General features: G+C 36.2%; 1 protein-coding gene across 1 annotated transcript; it reads left to right on the top strand.

The window, feature by feature from the left end:
• The first annotated feature begins 6,106 nt into the window (after positions 1–6,106).
• On the top strand, positions 6,107–17,930 carry LOC120493997 (immunoglobulin-like and fibronectin type III domain-containing protein 1). The gene is made up of 23 exons (XM_039693053.2): positions 6,107–6,155; positions 6,264–6,386; positions 6,483–6,622; positions 6,872–6,971; positions 7,084–7,125; positions 7,237–7,285; positions 7,444–7,624; positions 7,890–8,003; positions 8,274–8,436; positions 8,956–9,228; positions 10,182–10,592; positions 11,384–11,508; positions 11,637–11,778; positions 11,873–12,166; positions 12,755–13,051; positions 13,689–13,868; positions 13,984–14,112; positions 14,271–14,579; positions 15,500–15,585; positions 15,677–15,869; positions 16,198–16,494; positions 16,589–16,915; positions 17,926–17,930. The coding sequence occupies exons 1-23, from the start codon at positions 6,107–6,109 to the stop codon at positions 17,928–17,930; spliced, it is 4,029 nt and encodes a 1,342-aa protein (XP_039548987.2).
• The last annotated feature ends 2,829 nt before the right edge of the window (positions 17,931–20,759 follow it).

Here is a 20,759-nt window from a genome sequence, read left to right as displayed (position 1 = left end):
TATAATACTTGTATTCCCCGAAAGCATAATGCATTTAAACACATGACAAAGAATCAATTTCAGATGTAATGCATTTGAACTTTTTGCAGTTATTTATGAAAAGATATAATGTATTATAACATACATTATTAATACCTTTATAAACCATTAAACATAAAGGCTTTAAATAAAGTTGTATCAATGCTTTTTTATATCATTTCACAATATGAATGTTATTTCTAACAGTAGAGATGCAAAATTTTACAGTAGATTCCCACTTATAGTGAAAAGTTCTCATTAGGATGAATATAGTTATTATCTGTTGGGCCAAAAACTCACATTATGGTCCTTATTCCCTTAAAAGTGGTTCCCTATTATCATGATGACAGGATGCTACACCATCTGTTTTCTTAGCATGGAGCAACATGTATGACATGCAACTCTTACATTAATCTGTAAATGTAAACAATCTTTATTTTACACCATTAATTTATTTTTATTGGTCTCAAATCACGCTGTAACCACCGACTCTGCTCAATTACACTGGAAGGCAATTAATTATAATGGGTTAGGGAAAATATAATGCTGAAAATAAGTCAGAATTTATGAATTAAATAGACAAACAACAACCCACAATATCTTCACAATATAGACTATTTTGTATAAGTATGTAATTAAATGTTAATTAAATTAGACGTTAACAAATACAATTATGTAAATGAATAATGATGATGAGACCAATAAATGATAACCTGTCTCAATATGTTGTTTATGCACATGTAAAATACCACAGGCAATCCTAAGAGCAGGGTAAACAGAGAAGGGGAAAAGATAATTCAATAAGTCATCAAACATGACAGAAATTGTCAGAGCAGTAAGAGGAGCCTTACATCCATTAGTTGGGGGTTGATGTCTTAGGACTCGAGACCCTTTCTAGGCCTCCCTTGGGCATATTTATAAATCAATCATATGTCTCAGTTGCTAGGCATGGCTATTTTTCATCTGCTACAAATATGGTTATGCCTGATAAGAAGCTGTCTGCAGATAAACTTATCATGATGTACTGCTAACTACGGAAGCCCTGAACTGCAACGTAAAGAAAAACAAAAATGCTAAAAAAAAAAAATCTACAGATTTTTTTTCTTTTTCACGTTGTGGTTCAGGGCTTCCGTAGCTTACACTATAAATCAACACCAAATTTAAAGTAGTTCAGGCAAAAAAAAACAAAGAAAACATTATGCTCATACGTAATAAATCATTATTCATGTTGATATGCTCATCTAATGTTTAAATTAAGGTGTTTTTCATTCATAAAAAAATCATGTCATGAATGAAAAATATTTTACTCGTGTTAGTTCCTGATGATTCATGAGATATTAAAGCATGAATGAATGCATAAATCATGCATGCATTTATACATGTATTCATGTACTCTTACTGTGAAGTGTTACCCAAATTTCTGTACCTGAAAACTACTATTAGACCTACCTGAAAAAGTAAAGCTATTGGGTTTTTTTTTCCGATTAGTTGTTCTTATTGTTACTTACAGTAGTGCTTGCTGTCTTTAAAAAATGTTTTACATTTCCATTCATTAGGCTAGTAGTTTTTGCTGTAGTATCAGAAATGGAATAGATAAAACTCATCTGGGAATAGTATTACTATCACGGGAGATTGAGGAGAAATAGAGCTCTTGAAAAATGTTAGCACTCTGCATTTGAGATGAGATGAGAGTGTGCGTCAGAGGTATTTTGACTGATAGTTTTATGAGATATGTGACCTATGACAGACAAAAACATGCAGGGTTACTTGGCTCACACCGGTGGGCACATAAAGTGTTAATTGAGAAGTGAAGTCCACAATTTACCGTCACTTTAAATGACTACTCTACAGAAAGCAGCAATTTTTATGCATCTTTATCATGCCGTTCTCAATCACACTGTTCAATGTGAATCAATTCCAAGCAGCAACAGCACTGCATTTGATGAATTTAAACACATTCACTTTTCAAAAATCTCTGAATTCAGTTTCAAGTATGTCAATTTAGTATTTCATTCAATAAACATGGCCACAAGTTCTATACCAGAAACCAAACTAACAAGGCTTCATGGCAAAAAAGAAGCTCTAGAAACCCAGCGTTGATAAAAATACAAGTTGTAATCCAAGGAAAATATAATTGCCGCATATCTCTTACTAATTTACAGCCACCACCTCCAGGCACAAATTACTGTCTCTATTTTCATTCCAAGAAACCCACCTAATAGAGACTTCAGGAGATGAGGGTTACTCAAAATGTGTCAGCATTACACTCCTGTTGTAGACATATCGTCCCCTTGGAATTATAAGGTTCTAACTGACATTTTTGTCAAAATTGAGTTTGGAATGCACAGAAGAGGACCAATCAGAATCAACTTTATATGTCGGGTCCAACATATAAAGAAACTCAATTAAGGCATAATGCTATACATTTACAGTAAATTAAATATTCACTAAATTGTGTAGTCTTATGAAGTGGCTTAACTTTATATTTTGTCATTTTCTTTATAGTGTATTGGTTATTATTATTAATTATTAATGAGATTATTGTTAATAACTATTATTATTACAGTTATTATTATCTGAATTATACAAATATGCAGTAGGGTAAATTGAATATTGTAGAAAACCATTCAACATGCAAGTGTGTGTGTGTGTGTGTGTGTGTGTCCATGTGTGTGCGAGTGTGTACGTGTGCGTATGTGTGAGAAAGTGTGTTGGTGTGTGTGTGTGAGAGAGAGAGAGAGCGTGTTTGTGAAAGTGTGTGTGTGTGTGTGTGTGAGAGAGAGAGAGTGAGTGAGAGAGTGTATGTGATTAAAAAGGGAGTCTGACATTTTTTGTGATTATTGTCACGGTGTAGTGTGGAATGAAGACAGGCTGAGGCTGACGCAAAGCATTACATAATTACATATAGGAAAATGTATATGGGAAACAAGTTTCATTCAAACATGAAAATAACAGGGACCCTAAATGTATTCTAAACATACAATATCAAAATCCTCTCAAATTTGTAAATGGGGATTTTCGGAATGGGTCAAATGCAGATAGAACCTTCTAATTCTAAAAAAAAACACTTTTCGCTTAGAATTATAAGGTTCTATCTGCCAAAACATTATTTCAACATTAAATAAAAAAAATAATGTTGTAACAATGTCTCAACATGTGTTAGAAAGTAAAATTTTATCCTTTCTATGACATTTATTTAATATTTTTTAGCACTTCCATGTATTTAGGACATTTCAAATTAAGCAAGGTAGGTCTAAATATTTTCCCCAGTGCATAATCTTCATTTTTGATACCAATTTGGTGGGTAATTAAACACATTATTGCAGAAATTAAACTTTAATCTTTCTTTTGCATAGACAGAAAGCAGCCACTGTAATACATCCGAGCAGGACTTTATTCCAGCTAAAGTGGGCCAGGTAAAATGGCTTTCTCTCTAGACCTCAATATGGCTGAAATAACATGCAAACGTTTATTGTTGTAATTAAGACCCAGTTAATTAAATTGTTAAATATTTGACATATAAGCCTTAATATGGTAAAAATTAAGACATTTTAAGACTTTAAAAACTGCAAGAAAATCGACATGCTTCAGCAAATTAATTCATAAAGTTTAATAATCATTGAAAAATGATTCACTGACTATATAACTGTCACAGTCTTTGTCTGCACCATTCTGTCTTCGTCATCTTCACTACACTTCCCAGCATCCTCTTGTCTCCACACCTGAACTCACTCCCTCAATCATCCACCTGTTCATCGTCCTGATCATCTGTGTCACCTGTCGTCACCTTGTTAGTGTTCATTTTGTATCTGTATTTAGTTCTATATGTTTCAGTCTGTTCTTGATTATGTTTCATGGATAGTGTGTGTAATCTTCTGCCAGTCTTCCTTGTACCTGTTTGGAGTTTTTTGAGTAAATGTTTTGTATTGGAGCTTTGCGTCAGCAAAATTTTGTCACCGTATTGTCACCGTGACAATAATTACAAAAAAAGTCCCACAATGAACACAACTTCAACGTAACTGAGCAAAACTTATCACATAGCGTAAATAAGTTGTCACAGAATAAGAATATGTGAATAACTCAATTTTGACAAAAATGTCAGAACTTTATAATTCCAAGGGGACGACTATCCACGAAACATAATCAAGAGCCACCATGCACAGACTGAAACAGAGAGAACTAAATACAGATACAAAATGAACACTAACAAGGTGACACAGATGATCAGGACGATGAACAGGTGGATGATTAAGGGAGTGAGTTCAGGTGTGGAGACAAGAGGATGCTGGGAAGTGTAGTGAAGATGACGAAGACAGAATGGTTCAGACAAAGACTGTGACAATTATAGTCAGTGAATCATTTTTCAATGATTATTAAATTTTATGAATTAATTTGCTGAAGCATGTTGATTTCCTTGCAGTTTTTAAAGTCTTAAAATGTCTAAATTTTTACCATATTAAGGCTTATAGGTCAAATATTTAACAATTTAATTAATGGGGTTTAATTACAACAATAAACGTTTGCTATGAAATGTTATTTCAGCCATATTGATGTCTAAAGAGAAAGCCATTTTACCTGGCCCACTTTAGCTGGAATAAAGTCCTGCTCGGATGTATTACAGTGGCTGCTTTCTGTCTATGCAAAAGAAAGATTAAAGTATAATTTCTGCAATAATGTGTTTAATTACCCACCAAATTGGTATCAAAAATGAAAATTATGCACTGGGGAAAATATTTAGACCTACCTTTGCTTAATTTGAAATGTCCTACATACATGGAAGTGCTAAAAGATATTAAACAAATGTCATAGAAACTAACTCATGTTGAGACATTGTTACAACATTATTTTTTTATTTAATGTTGAAATAATGTTTTGGCAGATTTTTATTTTTTTTTTAATTAGAAGGTTCTATCTGCATTTGACCCATTCTAAAAATCCCCATTTACAAATTTGAGAGGATTTTGATATTGTATGTTTAGAATACATTTAGGGTCCCTGTTATTTTCATGTTTGAATGAAACTTGTTCCCCATATAAATTGTCCTATATGTAATGCAAAAACTTTGAAGCTCAATATCTCAAAACTGCTCAGAACGCAGATAGAACCTTATAATTCCAAAGGGACGATATTGCTTAAATCCCGAGGTTGCGGATCGGTGTAAGTGACACTGTTGCCAGTTTTTTTCCTCCGGTGACTGGACCATGAATTACATTCTAGACAGCTGGAGTGTTCGTGTTGCTGTAGAGAAAAGCTGACAGAAGCTCTTAGCTTAACCCCGCTGCTAAGCTCCGCGCTCCCTGCCTCAGGGGAACACACATGATCAGAGTCAAATATTCATTACGATGGCTCATCAGAACAACATCTAGCATTTCAAATCTAACAAATTCTTGAACCTTGCCCCAATTTCATAAAACTTGAAAGAATAACTGCATCAACCTTATCAAACACACCTAAAGCACAGTAGTTTACCTTACTGGGTTTAGGTAAAATTCACATTTTAAATGGCAAAATTAAAATAAAATAAAAAACAAAATACATTATTCTGTAGAACACAGAAATTCACATTTAACAAAAAAACATCCCTACAATTCATAGTCACCATCTGAAGAGACCAAACTGAATTTATTTCTCACTCATATTTTTCAACTCCAATTGCCTGAACTTGAGAAGCATTGATTCAGTGAGGTTCAATGGTTCTATTACTCCACAAATCAGTCCATCTGTGAACAAACCATTTAGACCGATTTGTGAACCGAATCAAATGGTTCATTGAAAAGAACCAGCAGCTCAAAAGAACAATTTGCTCTCTGATCCAATTCCTGAGTTCAAACCCCTGACTTAATGGTCCGGTCACAACAGTTCTTGGGTTAACAGAGTATGAAATTGAGTAAAATATTCCTTTTCTAAAGACACTACTATACCAAATATCTGTATGTTTTCCCCTTACAGGTTTGAAGAATATAAGAATGTTTAAAAATAAATATAAATATGTGCTTATTTCCTCATTCATTTTGGATCTGAAGACTTTTTTTGATCACTAATGTCACTCATCCCACAGGACTGAGTTCTCTGAATCCTATATGCCAAGATGAAATTCACAAAAAGTAAGGAAGAGGAACCCACTGCTCCTGGGCAAGGTATATTCCTCTATTTTCAGTTTAAAAGAATTCACTGAGAACTTCTGCAAAATCCATTGATTTAAAGTATCACAGCTTTTAACTTTTTGCTCACTTTTGATTCCACAGTGTCCATTAAGAAGCGATCTAAAGTCCCAGGAGTAATGATCACACAGTTTGTGGAGGAAATCCCGCAAGGAAAAAGTCATCCCGATTTCACCCGCAAACCCATCGCCTTGACTATCCAGGAAGGTATATAGCACTGCAGCTCAAAGCATATTTAATCTAAAAAAAAATAATGACCATGTTTCAGAAGTACTCAACTGACTTTGTTAAACCCTCACACAGGGAAGTTTGCATTTTTCAAAGCCATCATCACTGGAGATCCAACACCAAATGTTGCATGGGCTCGAAACAACGGAGATACATCTGATCCGGAAAGATATATTGTTTCGTATGATCCAATCTCAGGAGAGCATCAATTACAGGTGCCGTTTTGTTCATAAAAATACACTGCATGGTCCAAAATAAAAGAGTAAAAAATGTATTCTGCTTCAGTCCCATTGGGTTCATGCAATGCCATGCTTAAAAAGAAAAGGGCCACAACAGCCACACTTTTCGCCATGTGCATCTAATTCTAACTTAGGAACAGCTTTTACTTGCATTTGCTTTTGCCAATTCAAACCAATACAAATACACTATTATTAATAAAAAAAACAACTAATTGTGTCTAATAGATGCCCAATGTTGGAGTTGATCAAGCAGACACGTACAAGTGTTATGCAAATAATGAGTATGGACGTGCTGTGGTCACGGTCACACTCAATGTGATTGAAGGTCAGTAGAAAAATCTCTTCCAGCTGTATCTGTGCAAGGACAAATAAAACAAGTGAAACAGTTTTCTGCCTCAGCTGTGCTGAGAAAAAACAAAAATTCTCTTTTTTTTCAGTTGGGTTCAAGAAGAGCAAAGCTATGCAGGAGGCACGATTAGGTCTGTTTGAATTCAAGTCTTGAGTGAATTGTTGAAGCAAAAAAAAAAGTATTTCAAATACAACATCTCTTTTAGAATAAAGATGAATAGTGCAACTCTATTTATTTTCAGAACAACGAGAAAAAGCAGTAGTCGATTTAAAAAAGACCCTGAGGACGAGGTAAGGACAAGGTCATACCAATGATGATTCTAGCACAATTTTTTGCATTTTGAATGGTTTATCTGTTTGTTGAAATGCAAAAGCAGATGCACGTGTCCAGCCTGACCCTGGACGTCCCAGGAAGGCGTCTTCATGGTGTGTTGTGTTTGTGTTTGCAGAGCCGAACAAAATGAGCCGAAGAAAGATGGAGAAGTTGACGAGAAATTTTGGGAACTGTTATTGAGCGCTGATAAGAAAGACTACGAGCGCATCTGCATGGAATATGGGGTGACTGACTTCCGCGGGATGTTGAAGAAGCTGAATGAAAAGAAAAGGGAAATAGAGGAGCAGCAGGCTCAGGTGCATTACAAATGAACAGTGACAAATCATTATGTTGAAGTATACTGATGCACCTCATTAAAAAAACAAATCCATCAAACAAAATAACAAATGTCATAATTTTCAACATATAAATACACAGGCTCTGAAAATGAATGACGTGTGAAATACCTCACTGGTCTCGATTACTATTTTTGCCCAAGAAGTGTGTGTGCTAAATGCCTCTGTAAATCTAAAACCTCTGAAAGTTTCAAAGTATATTTTTAACTTGCTTTTCCTCTAACAGTTCATTGAAAACCTGAGCAGCCTGAGACATATTGAAATCAAGAAGCCTGGATGTGCCGAATTTGAATTTGAGATGGATCTCAAAGATCCCAATTCCAAAATCTTTCTCTTCAAGGTAAAATAACACATGCATATTTTAATTACACTGTTAGACCTTACCAGTTTTTTTACAGTAAAATGCACTAAAACTAATAAGTTGTATTTTTTAGTTAACTTGAGTTTTAGTGCATTTTTACAGTAAATTACTGGCAACAGTGTTGCCAGTATTTTACTGTAAAAAACCTGGTAAGGTCTAACAGTGTACTTAATTTTACAGTAAAATTAAAAATCAATAATGATCATAATATATATATTATATATATGTATTTTTTTTTGTTTGTCACAGGATGGTGTTATGGTTCCATTTAACACTGAAACAGATGAGAAGCATTCTCTGCGTCAAGTCGGCAGAAAATTCGTCTTTAGTGTAAATGGTTTGAATCCGGAAGATGCTGGATTGTATCAAGTTGATGTTGGGGGGGTCAATATCTTCTCCACTGACTTTAAAAGTGAGCTTTAAGCATTTAGAAAGATCATTTATAGTGTTTGTTTTTAAAAAGGTTTTAACATTCTGTCAGCATTATATCACCCTCATATCTCACACCATAATGTTTAGGATTTTTTTTTCTTCTGTGAAACACAATATTTCTTTTCATAAAATCAAATTGGATAGTGCAATAACATGACACAAGATATGATTTATATGCTGAACTACCTGAATGTCATTTCATTAAACACAGTATCTATTTAGCACTTTCAAATTCAATAGCATTCAAATTCAAACCATTCAAATGAATGCAGTGACATTTGACAGTTTACAGTAAATCGTTCAATTTCTCTGATTGAAAAGCAACTTCAGTCTAATCATTTCCATTTAACAGAAACAAAACACGATGGAGCAACATGGTGGTGAATAAGCAATGACAGAATTTTCATTTTTGATCTAACTTGATTGATCAAACCAGTTAATTTAGATGTTCCAAGTACAGTTTTAGGTTAATACATGCTTGTTGTCTTTACCTTTGCAGTTCCAGTGGCAGACTTCTTGGTAAAGATTCAGGAAGTGAAGTGTGTGGAAAGAGAGGATGCCGTGTTCGAATGTGTCTTGTCTGCTCCGCTCCCTAAGATTTCTTGGATAGGCAAGAATGTTCCCCTGGAACAAAGTGAAAAGTATGACATCACTGTCTCCGAGGACATGCTAATCCATAGACTGGTGGTGAAGGACGCTATGCAAGTGGACAAGGGCATCTATGCAGCTGTGGCTGGGTTAAAGTCATGTAACGCCTGGCTGGTAGTGGACGGTAAGATCAAATTCAGATATCAACCATATTACATTTATCAGAAAAAAACATGTAAAAGTGTTTGGATCCTTGCATATACAGTATAAGTGATTTAACTCCCATGCTGTGTTCTAAATCACCCCCTATACCCTCAAAGTCACTATTGCCTACATTAGTCCGCTTATAGTCTACTTGAAAGGGTTAATGGAAATGAGTGATTCTGAGTTTTTGCTTTGTGCTTGCTGTTTAATAATCATTTGAAAAGTAGCAAACTGGCAGCTCCAGTAGTTTGGAAAAGATTTATCTTGAACTTTGCCATGGAAAACTTAATTAAAAAAAGTAATAATTCATTAAAAAGGAATTTATGATGCTGTAGCCACATTGGACCAGCAGTTTGGAAAATGGATGGATGATTCAGGTGCAGCGGCATCTTCTATTCAGATGTGGAAATTCATTTGACGTGTGACTCTCACTGTGCATTATGGGTATTCTCTAGCCGTTGAACGTACATCGCTTGTACACATTATTGCGGTGCTTATGGGACTGAACTTGTGGTTTCTGACACCACTACAAATGGCTGTCCCCTCAAATAGAGCTCTATTTAACGGTGTAGTAGGGGGTGATTTTGGACACAGCCCAGATAAAATAAACTTTATTGATTTGATTCATAAAACATTCTAATGAATGAACAATTCATTTGCACATTAGTTAATTCATCGATTTGACAGACCTGACAAGCACTCATAAATATCTCATTTTAAAATTGGTCATTTCAATAAAATATTTCAAATATAAATGAATAATGAGCACAGAAGAAAACTGATTGCATTCATTGTTTAAACGTCCATAAATGTCCATTATATCATTGAGAGCTGGATGTACGTGTGCAGTGTCATGTAGACATCCAGCAAGTTTTCCACTCAATGCCCCGAATTTTAACACCTTATTCCTATGTTGGTCTGCCCTTGGAACAGCTGACCCAGATCCAAACCAGAGGGGCAAGAAGGCAGCACGCAAAACCACTCAAGCAGGAGGTGGAGGCACAGACTTGATTAAGATTGCGGCGGAGCAACAGGAGAAGCTGCTGAAGGAGCGTGATGAGAGGATGGAGCAACTGAAACAGATTCAGGCTGAGGCTGCTGCAAAAGAGGAACAGAAACCACCAGAAACACCAAAACCAAAGGCTAAACCTAAACCAGAACCCAAACCAGACTCTGGAGCTGTAGCCGAAGAGCCAGAGCCAGAGCCAGAACCTGAGCCAAAGGTGGAGGAAGAACAACCAGAGCCAAAGGAAGCTGTTCCACCTCAACCAGAGGAAGAGACTCCTAGTGAGGAGCCAAGGAAGAGAGTGAGGACTGGGCCCTTAATCCCAGACACCATTATCGGTAAGATACTGATTTATTTCCATTACTGATTCTTTGGAATTTGGGGAAGAAATGATGGCAAAACTCACGATTTCACACTTTCACACTAAAAGTTTGTGTATTTTGAGAATTTTAGGACAGTGTTCTGTGCACATCGGCGGAAAAATACATGTGCGATGTAACTAGGGTTGGGTATCGAGAATCGAGTATCGATTGGAACCGAGACTAACTTTTCGTTTTTCCCGGAATCGTTCAAAAGTTAAAATTTCGATTCCTAGTTTTAATATTCACAGTCCGCCGAGCGGAAGAAGAAACCGCTGAACAACACCAACGAAGAAGCGTCTACCGGAAGTGTTGGCATAACCACGCGATTCGAACATGAGTAGCTTACGTCGGCGATCCAAAGTGTGGCTTCGCTTTTCTAAAAATTACGAAATCTCGGCAAAATGCAAAATTTGTGACAAAAGGAGTATTTTTACAGAAGGAGTATGTCCTTCAGAAAGGAGTATTTCCTTCTGAAAGGCTGTTGGTTAGCAAGGTTAGCTAAACTTTTTTGACCCTGCCTCTTAAAAGAATCGGAATCGAGAATCGTTAGGAACCGGAATCGAAACAAGGAATCGGAATCAGAATCGTTCAAATTCAAACGATACCCAACCCTAGATGTAACAAAACTAATTTCGTTTTGAGATGTTTTTTATTGTCCTGTCTATTTACGGTCTATGTTCTGTAGATCTGCTCAATGCACCGTTTTACTTACGATATTAAGTAGAAATATTTATTATCAAACTGTTGTCAATGCACCTGTTGTTCAGACCCAGGAGTTCACTTCATCAGTGGGCTGTCAGACGTTCATGCCATCATCGGTCAGTCAGCTGAACTGGAGTGCAAACTCAGCAGTGACAAATGTGATGGTATTTGGTATAAGGATGGAAAAGAGGTAAGCACAGCTTGCAGTGTAATAGTTATCTTCATTACCAATACACAAATCAATATTATTCATTTAGACGTGATCAAGACCTGTGATTTTATACAGTAAGCAAATATTCTGTTGAAATATCTGTACAGATAACAGCCACAGATGATCTGAAGATAGTCAAAGATGGAGCAGTTCATAAATTGATTGTAACAAACTGCACAGAGGAGGACAATGGAAAGTATCGCTTTGAGGCAGATGGACGTAAAACTGAGGCCATTTTGGTTGTGGAAGGTAATTCATCTTTGACTGATCATGTAAAATATGGAGGCACATTATTTGATAAGTCAAACTTTACATTGAATGTCTATTGTACATTGCATTTCAGATCCACCAAGGATGAATCCAGATGACTTGGCTAAATTTTCAGAGCCTCTAATAATCAAGGTTGGCCAAAATGCAACTTTCAAACTGGAGTTTGTGGGTCGTGAGCCAATGAAAGTGCAGTGGTACAGTGAGGGTGAAGAGTTGCTTGAGGATAATCACATTAGGATTGAGAAATCGTCCAGTCACAGTCGCCTTCTACTTGTGAAGTGTCAACGCAAAGACAGTGGAGAAGTAAAGCTGAAGCTCAAAAATGAGTTTGGAACCATTGAAGCACTTTCAAGACTCATCGTTCTAGGTTGGTAATTGAAAGGCAATGTATTGTCATATAACATGTAATTAAGAAAAATGCTGTTTTTCCAGCTAACAGGGAGCATTCTCATGAAGCTAACGTTCTGGCAAGGTTTTCTCAAAGTTATGAACAAACATTATTACAGTAATGTTAATAGAAAGTTCTTTCAAACGTATCTGGTCTTTAATAGTGTAATAAAGCACACACATTTCATGGAGCATTTTTTTCCTAATATGTTTTAGTTTGACGAATGTTCAGAGAAAGTAACGCTCAAAAGTAGTATTTCCATAATGCTTGAAGCATGAAAAAATTGAAATTTTCCTTATGTTTCACAACCTGGACATTTCAAATTCAAGTTTTCATAACTTAATGGTATTGTTAACACAATATTTTTTAGAATTTAAAAAAAAAAAAAATATATATATATATATATATATATATATATATATATATATATATATTAGCTGGGTGTACAGTAAAGGAACATTTTAAATAACCTGTCCCAAAACAATTTACAAATATAATCCAATTCTTAGTCCATAATACATTTGTTTTTTTTTAAAAAGCAACCAGTATTTCATTCTTGTACTTCAGATAAACCCACCAACCCAATGGGACCTGTTGAAGTATTAGAAGCCTCAGCTTCCTGTGTGGAGTTCAAGTGGAGGCCCCCAAAAGACGATGGGGGTTCTCCTTTATTGAACTATTATTTGGAGCGTAACCAAATTGGACGCAACACCTGGACAAAGATTGGAAACATCCCCGGAGAGCCCCATTACAAGGACACTGATGTGGACCACGGAAGAAAGTACTGCTATCGCATCAGGGCATTGACTGCAGAGGGAACCAGTGATGTTTTTGAGACAACTGACATCCAGGCTGGCACCAAAGGTGAGATCTTAAAGGGTCGTGAAACCCCAAACAAAATTTTCTGAGATTTTAATGTGTGTTGAACACCATTGAAGACAATGTTAGCATTTGTTAGATTTAACAGTACGGTTAAATTTGAGTTTTTTCCCGCTTTTTTCGTCTTCCGGGTTTAAAATCTTCATCATGTCTATGTCAGCTTTCCACGACCATTTAAGTTGCATTTTTTCAAAAAGATTGAGAGCTAGACTTGAGCTGAAAGAGGGGGGTTTCATGACCCTTTAAGTATAGCATTAAGATCTTACTGAAAATGTAAATAAACACCCATTTTCACAGAAATTTAGGGCTGCACAACTAATTAAAATACAAATGAAATCGTGATAATGATTATTCAATCGCAAAAGGCATGGATTTAGTTAAATAAATATACTTTATGTGCTGTGTGTTTCAAAGTGCAGCACAGCACTGTGTTCAATTACACACAATCAGCTCATGATCCGTCAAGTTTCGGTTCAAATTCTGCAGCCCTAAACACAAGCACAGCAAACCTGGCCAACATTTTAAATCACAATCATGCAATTATCAGAGAAAGTTTAATCTGATTTCCCCCCCTGCCAAATCATGCAGGAATTGTTATATTAAAAGGACTAATTTGTTACAGCATATCCTGGACCACCAAGTACGCCCAAAGTGGTCAGTGCCTTCAAGAACTGCATCACGTTGGCATGGTCACCGCCTTCCAACACTGGTGGAACCAACATTGTTGGCTACAATTTGGAGAAACGCAAACGGGGCAGCAACTTATGGGGTCAGGTGAACCACCCTGATGAGCCAATCAAAGGTTTGTTTGTTTGTTTTTTGGCTTTAAAAGTTCTAATCTATTTTTGTGTTGCCGTATAATTCCATTAAACATGCTAGACTTTTACTTGCTTATTTCACTCATTGTCCTCACCAAGGCAAACAGTGTGATGTGAAAGAGGTTGTTGAAGGAATGGAATATGAATTCCGCGTCTCCGCCATCAACTTCTCTGGTGCTGGAGAACCAAGCACACCCTCTGAATTTGTGATAGCCCGAGATCCTAAAAGTAAGTCGACACTCAAATAGCTATCACATTAAAACGTTATTAGTATTTTTGTAGTGCAACATTAAATGTGTTCAAAATCTGGTGAAATAAAACCAGAAAAATAATAACCCTAAAACTGAACTACCTTGACCTTTTTGTACTTCAATTTGGGATTTCAGAACCCCCTGGTAAAGTCATTGACCTGAAAGTCACAGATTCCACCTATACCTCTTTGTCTTTGAGTTGGACAAAACCAAAGGAAGAGGAAGGTGTCCAGGATGAAGCTAAAGGTTATTTTGTGGAATTAAGGCCAGCTGAGAACACAGAATGGGGTCGCTGCAACTCCAACCCAATCATTTCATCTTTCTATACTATTCTTGGCCTCAAGTCTATGGCTATGTACTGGGTCAGAGTAGTTGCAACCAATGAAGGAGGTGACGGGGAACCCCGAGATCTGGACAACTACATCATTGCCATGCCTCCACCTGGTATAAAATGAGTATATTTTTTTTATAATGTGTACTGTCAAAGCTATGGAAGAGTATTGCATTCACTTGAGGAAAAAAAAATTTTCAGATTTTTTCAGAATTATAAGATAATTTTTCATGGAAAAAAAGTTTTTGCTCTGTTTTTCTGAATTAACGAGTTAATATCTCAGAATTATGAGATACATTTTTCTTGAAAAACGTTTTTCTTCACGCTGTTTTTATGAATTAACTAGTTACTCAGAATTTTTAGATAATTAATTAATTCAGAAAAACAGAGCAAAAACTTTTCCATGAAAAATGATCTTGTAGTTCTGAGATAATTAACTCATTAATTCAGAAAAACGGAGCGAAAACTTTTTTTTCCATGAAAAATGATCTCGTAATTCTGAGATAATTAACTCGTTCATTCAGAAAAACGGAGCAAAAACTTTTTTTCCATGAAAAATTATCTTGAAATTCTGAGATAATTAACTCGTTAATTCAGAAAAACGGAGCAAAAACTTTTTCCATTAAACATTCTCGTAATTCTGAGATAATTAACTTGTTCATTCAGAAAAACAGAGTAGATTGTTTTTCCACAAGTCAATGCAATACGCTTCCGTACAAAAGGTTGGAAATGCATCACTGTATTTACATTTTTTGTTATTATACTTTGTTTGCTGTATAGTATCCCTCCACCTTCCCCAGCTCCACCTGCCTAGATCTACTACGGGATGTACATGTCTATTTATGTAGCAGCAGTTTATCTTACATGCTCACAGCAGTGTGTCTGTGTATCTATTAGCAGCAGCAAATTTATAATTAATCTGCAGCAGCAGCGTAGCAGATCTAGATTCAATATCACACTAAAACTATTCAGAGAGTCGTCATTGAAATGATACATTTCAGCACATTTGCTAGCCTCCAAATCTCTTTTTCAGTGAGGCCAAATTTCACCAATCGTAAAATGAAGAGCTTTATGGTTGTAAGAGCCGAAAATTCTGCTCGGGTCATCATAGACTTTGAGGTAACAAAATGGTGGTATTAACTAAACAGACATTTTCCTATCCTCAGACGTCTTACTGATTTAATAACAAAATATTAAATCTCATTTGCAGGCATCCCCAATGCCAACTATAATCTGGCTTAAAGATGGAATGCCTGTGTCCAAACGTGTAACCGTGAGCAATGCAGATGGGACATCCCAGCTCCTGATTCCATCTGCTGAGCGTTCTGACTCTGGGATCTACACCATCATCGTCAAGAACATAGTGGGTCAGGAGACGTTCAGTGTTGAGATCAGAGTGACGGGTAAGAGAAAATATCAAAAGCAAAATGCATCAGGGCTGAAATCTAATTTGCTTACTGTGATTTCACATGTAGAATGTGTCTCCGGATAAACACACTGTACTTGTTCATCCTGGAACAGCATCAGCCAATCCGATATTAGGGTTAGATGTAGGGCCGGGGCTTAAAAAAACTTATGGATAATTTCCCTCTGATTTCAGGGGTTGTTAATAGTCATTCCAGGACAAAAAAAACAAAACATGTTTATCAAGGAACACATTCTTCTTGGCAAAATCTCTAAGATAATATTGAGGAATATTATGGATGGTGTGGAAACCTGGCATATTTGCAGATGATCCCAAGCCACCTGGCCCAGTGGAGCTGGAAGAAAATGTCCCTGGCACATTGACAGTCTCTTGGGATTCTTCTTCTGATGAGAAACGAGATAATCACTTGTACTATATGGTGATGAAAAGGGACTCCATTAAACGCACCTGGCAGACAGTTGCTGACCGCTTGTTCAACAACAACTTCACCGCAACTAATATCATGCCAGGAAGAGAATATAAGTTCCGTGTGTACTCCAAAAATGACATAGGAATCTCAGAACCATCTGAGTCCCAAACATGGGGCATTGTAAGAAAGAAAGGTGAGCATGGCTGGTGCTTCTACTTCTTTTGGTCCGCTCTCGATAAAGAATATGACCCTTCGTTGTATTTAGCATGCTTTCCTGTCTCCTGCAGAAAAGTTCAGGCTCAACTTAGCTCCATCTAAACCTTGCAACTTTGACTCCGCTCCCATTTTCACGGTTCCACTGAAGACGCACACTACCCCGGAGAAATATGAGTGCTACATGAGCTGTGCCGTGAGAGGCAACCCCATACCTCACGTCACCTGGTACCGCAACAACGTCAGCATCAACACTAACACCAACTACTACATTTCAAACACCTGTGGCGTCTGTTCCATGCTAATCTTGAGAGTCAGCGCCAAAGACAACGGGGAATACAAAGCAGTGGCAGAAAACTCTTTAGGCCGTGCTGAATGCAGCACACAGCTGACAATCTTAGGTATGTTGTCAGAATATGTGTGAAAATACTAGCTGTAGTTTGACTCTGTCTTATATAAGAGTTTGAGCTACATTTACATTTGTGCAGATGCTCAATATATATATATATATATATATATATATAGGGTACAACAGGGCTAAAGGCACTCTTTACAGTAATAACAATAAATTGTATTTTATCATATGATGATTAATATCATTTTTTTTTTAAATAGGATGGTTTCATGGTGAATATATCTTATCTCTTGGGCACCCAATGTGATATTTACCATCAGATTCTAACAATGTAATGTCAACAAATGGAAAAGTCAGCTAGTTTTTTATTATAATGGTAATTATTGTGATTTCACCTCAACAGCAGGGGTGCCTTTTAACAATACCATACTTTTCCATATACTTTCATTATTGAAAATCTACGGAATCAACTTTGTCCTGTTGCCCGTGATCGCGTAAGTTGAGGATCAGCTAAATTTCCCACAAAAAATCCACAAGTGGATGTTTTGGAAATTGCTGCAACAAATTTTAAGATTGATAATAAAATGTAAATGAGGAAGTAAAATCAAAAATTAAATCTGATGCGCTTTTTACCCCGGTGTGCCTTTAGCCCTGTTGTACCCTACACTACCATTCAAAAGTTTGGAGTTGGTAAAATTATGTTTTTGAAAGAAGTAACCCAAAAATCCAAAATTCAGCAACAACCCTAATATTGTGAAATATTATTACAATTTTTAAATATTTTCAGCATCATTCCTCCAGTCTTCAGTGTCACTTGATCCTTGATTTGGTGCTCAAGAAACATTTCTTGATATAAAAGTTGTGCAGTTGTGCTGCTTAATGTTTTAAAGTCAGAAGAACCTTAACTGAATAAAAGCTTTAACTTCTTTAAAATACATATCTTACTGACCACACATTTTTGAACGGTAGTGTGAATATATACTTATTGGACATAAACATTGGGAAACACATTGTATCCTTCTTATAAGTAATCATTTCTGCTTTTTTATTTTTCAGAGTGAACTATCTGTGACATTTGAAAGATTGTGGAGACCCATCATCGATTTTCATTGAAAACCTCAAATATTTCAAGTATTTAGTCAAATATTTGAAGAGTATAAATGTCAAATACTAATGTTTGATTTCATAATGCCAATTAAGTACAATATTTTGCTTAATATCTCAATGAGTTTATGCAACTTTTTGCCATTTGATCATTTTATTAATTTGCCCTAATTTGGCTGACTGCCATTATAATTAAAAGGAGTGAATTACACATGTGAAGTGCCTCAAACATACTTTTGACAAAACTGTAAAGCAATATTTGTCTCAAATATTGGTCTCCAAATTTATGTTATACTATTATGTTTTACGTGACTACACTAGGGCAACGTATATAAACACTTAAAAGTGAAAACAAGTAACATTTGCTTTTAATAGCTGGTAAACCTGCTTGCAAATGTCAGTGTTGTGCAATATCTCCCCTTGTAAATATGTGAAGTTGGCCATAAACCAGGATCATAAAAATCCCCCCTACCAGTAAGGAATGTTGAAATCTCCCCATAGAAGCATTTTCAAAATCAGTGCAAAATATGTTACTCAGAGGCATTTTCAAATGCATGTCACCCAATGTATGAAATAAAAAAAAAAAATAGAATAAAAGGCATAAAGGTGTTTTATTTTTCATGGACCTGGCCTTAGGTCTTGCTTTATAGCTTTCCATTATTAACTTTCCCCTACAGGGACGTGAGTGCATGCTAGTAGTAAATATAGGAATGCATAAAAACCTGGTGGCAGATGAGTTAGTGTGTGGCGGGGTCAGAGAAAGACTGGGTCAAGCTGACAGCTGCCAGTGCCTCTGCAGACAAGGAGTGCAAGTGATCATCTTAAAATCTGTCACCATGTAGAAAGTAGACCCAATCTTGTGCTATTATGTCAAATTAAAGTATAACTTTCCACTAACGATTTTTTTTCCTGCTCAATCTGGAGCTTGACATGGCAATAAATGCTTTCAAAGGCACCAAGCACTAAAACTTATACTACCCTTCCTAAAATATCTGTCCCTCCAAGTGCATATGCATAGCATGTTGTATGTACATAAAATGTTTATTGAAAACAAATGGAAATAAATCTTCAAACTTAATGCGGGACAAAAGCACTTTGGTATGGGTTCTGGCTGTAATTTGTAAATGGATAAGACACACACACACCAGAGGACTGTAGCCAATGGGCCAGAGAACTGACCAAAGCAAAACTAGACAGATGACTGCGCAAATGAACAAAGATTAGCTCAAGTGCGCTTTATTGACCCTTTGAGTTTAAGTAGGCCACATCATACAGTATATTTTACCCAGCCCATTCTCACTCCCAAGGCGTCACCTAACTGACGCCTTGGGAAGCATTTGGACATGCTTCAATATCTGGCGCCAACATTAGGCGCCCTTTAGCGTCAGTTAGATGACGCCCTAGGATCGCGTGTACCCTAACCCCACCCCACACCTAAACCTAACCGCGTCCTCTAACTGACGCTTTCCTTTAGCGTCAGTTCGATGACGCCGTAGGATCGCGTCATGTAAGTGACGCTAAAGGGCGCCTAAAACGTCAAATATTGAAGCATGGTCAAAGGTGACGCTTTGGGGTGAGAATGCGTTGTTTTACCATACGTTGAGCCTTTGTAATTAACTTAAAATGGCCTTGATTTTCAAAGTAGAAGCATCCATGTAAAAAAAGAACAAAAAAAGAAAGAAAAGAAAGTGTAATTCTTTTAAAGAGTATGAACATTTCCTAAAATTATTTGTATTATAAAACATCTAGGGAACATGTGCATGGCTTTCTGTGGGTTTATTATAGCATAGTGATCGGCTGACATTAAAAAGCTACAAAAAGATTTACTAAATACATAGATAAATGGACAATATTGACTTGATTTTAAATTATTAATTGTGAGATGGAAATTGTTCATCTGAGAAGGAAAAGACTATACACATTTCATGTTATGAAAGACATGAAAGTCATGTGGTGACAATTATACAGGTATCAAAATAGATAGATAGATAGATAGATAGATAGATAGATAGATAGATAGATAGATAGATAGATAGATAGATAGATAGATAGATAGATAGATAGATAGATAGATAGATAGATAGATAGATAGATAGATAGATATTGGTTTAGCAATGAGATTCAGTCTGAGTTTTGCTGTGATGAGATAATATGATATTAAATGGGTACTTCTTGAGGCAACCTAGGGTTAACTGCCATGGTCAAGGGTCAAAAATGATAAGAACTTCAGTTTATGGATCTCAACTGGTTTCAGATTTAGCACAAGGGCCTATATTTTAAGTGTGATAGGAATAACCGTTTAACTGCAGCTCCATTTTGTTGGTTTGTAGTTGAATTTTATCCATTGAGTTATATTTCCAGGATGAAGCACACATGAACAGTTTCCCCCCCCAAAAAAAGACTTACCCTGTACTAATAAACAACATCAGCGCCTTAGACTGCTTGCCTCTTTATTTAAGAAGTGACTAGTTTAGACCACTCATCATGGAAAGGTCAGCTGCAATTTACATAATAGGTGTCACACTGTCCTCAGCAGTGTTCACAGCTGCCATAATATAATTTATTAATAAACCTGTCAGAGTTTATGAAATGGTTTCAAGGAGATAGCTCCACTTTTTAAGCTCTAAAATAAAACACAGGATGAGATGATTACATTAATGTTTAGAGAAACAACATTTATCCTCATATCCTCAATGAATTTACACATCTCACCATCCTGTTACACCGTCCCACGGAAATCTATTACTTTTAGGGAGGATTTAGGGAATTTTATATTATGCAAACAT

Source organism: Pimephales promelas, chromosome 8 (assembly GCF_988280905.1).
Source record: "Pimephales promelas chromosome 8, fPimPro1.hap1.1, whole genome shotgun sequence".
Taxonomy (NCBI): Eukaryota; Metazoa; Chordata; class Actinopteri; order Cypriniformes; family Leuciscidae; genus Pimephales; species Pimephales promelas.
The sequence above is the reverse complement of the archived record's forward strand: the minus strand, read 5'-3'. Positions and strand labels throughout refer to the sequence as shown.

Coding starts and splice junctions, on each gene's coding strand:
- LOC120493997 (XM_039693053.2), top strand. CDS start 6,107: ATGAAATTCACAAAAAGTAAGGAAGAGGAACCCACTGCTCCTGGGCAA. Junction 8,004..8,273: donor CCAAAATCTTTCTCTTCAAG/GTAAAATAACAC, acceptor TGTTTGTCACAG/GATGGTGTTATGGTTCCATT. Junction 11,779..11,872: donor GGCCATTTTGGTTGTGGAAG/GTAATTCATCTT, acceptor ATTGCATTTCAG/ATCCACCAAGGATGAATCCA.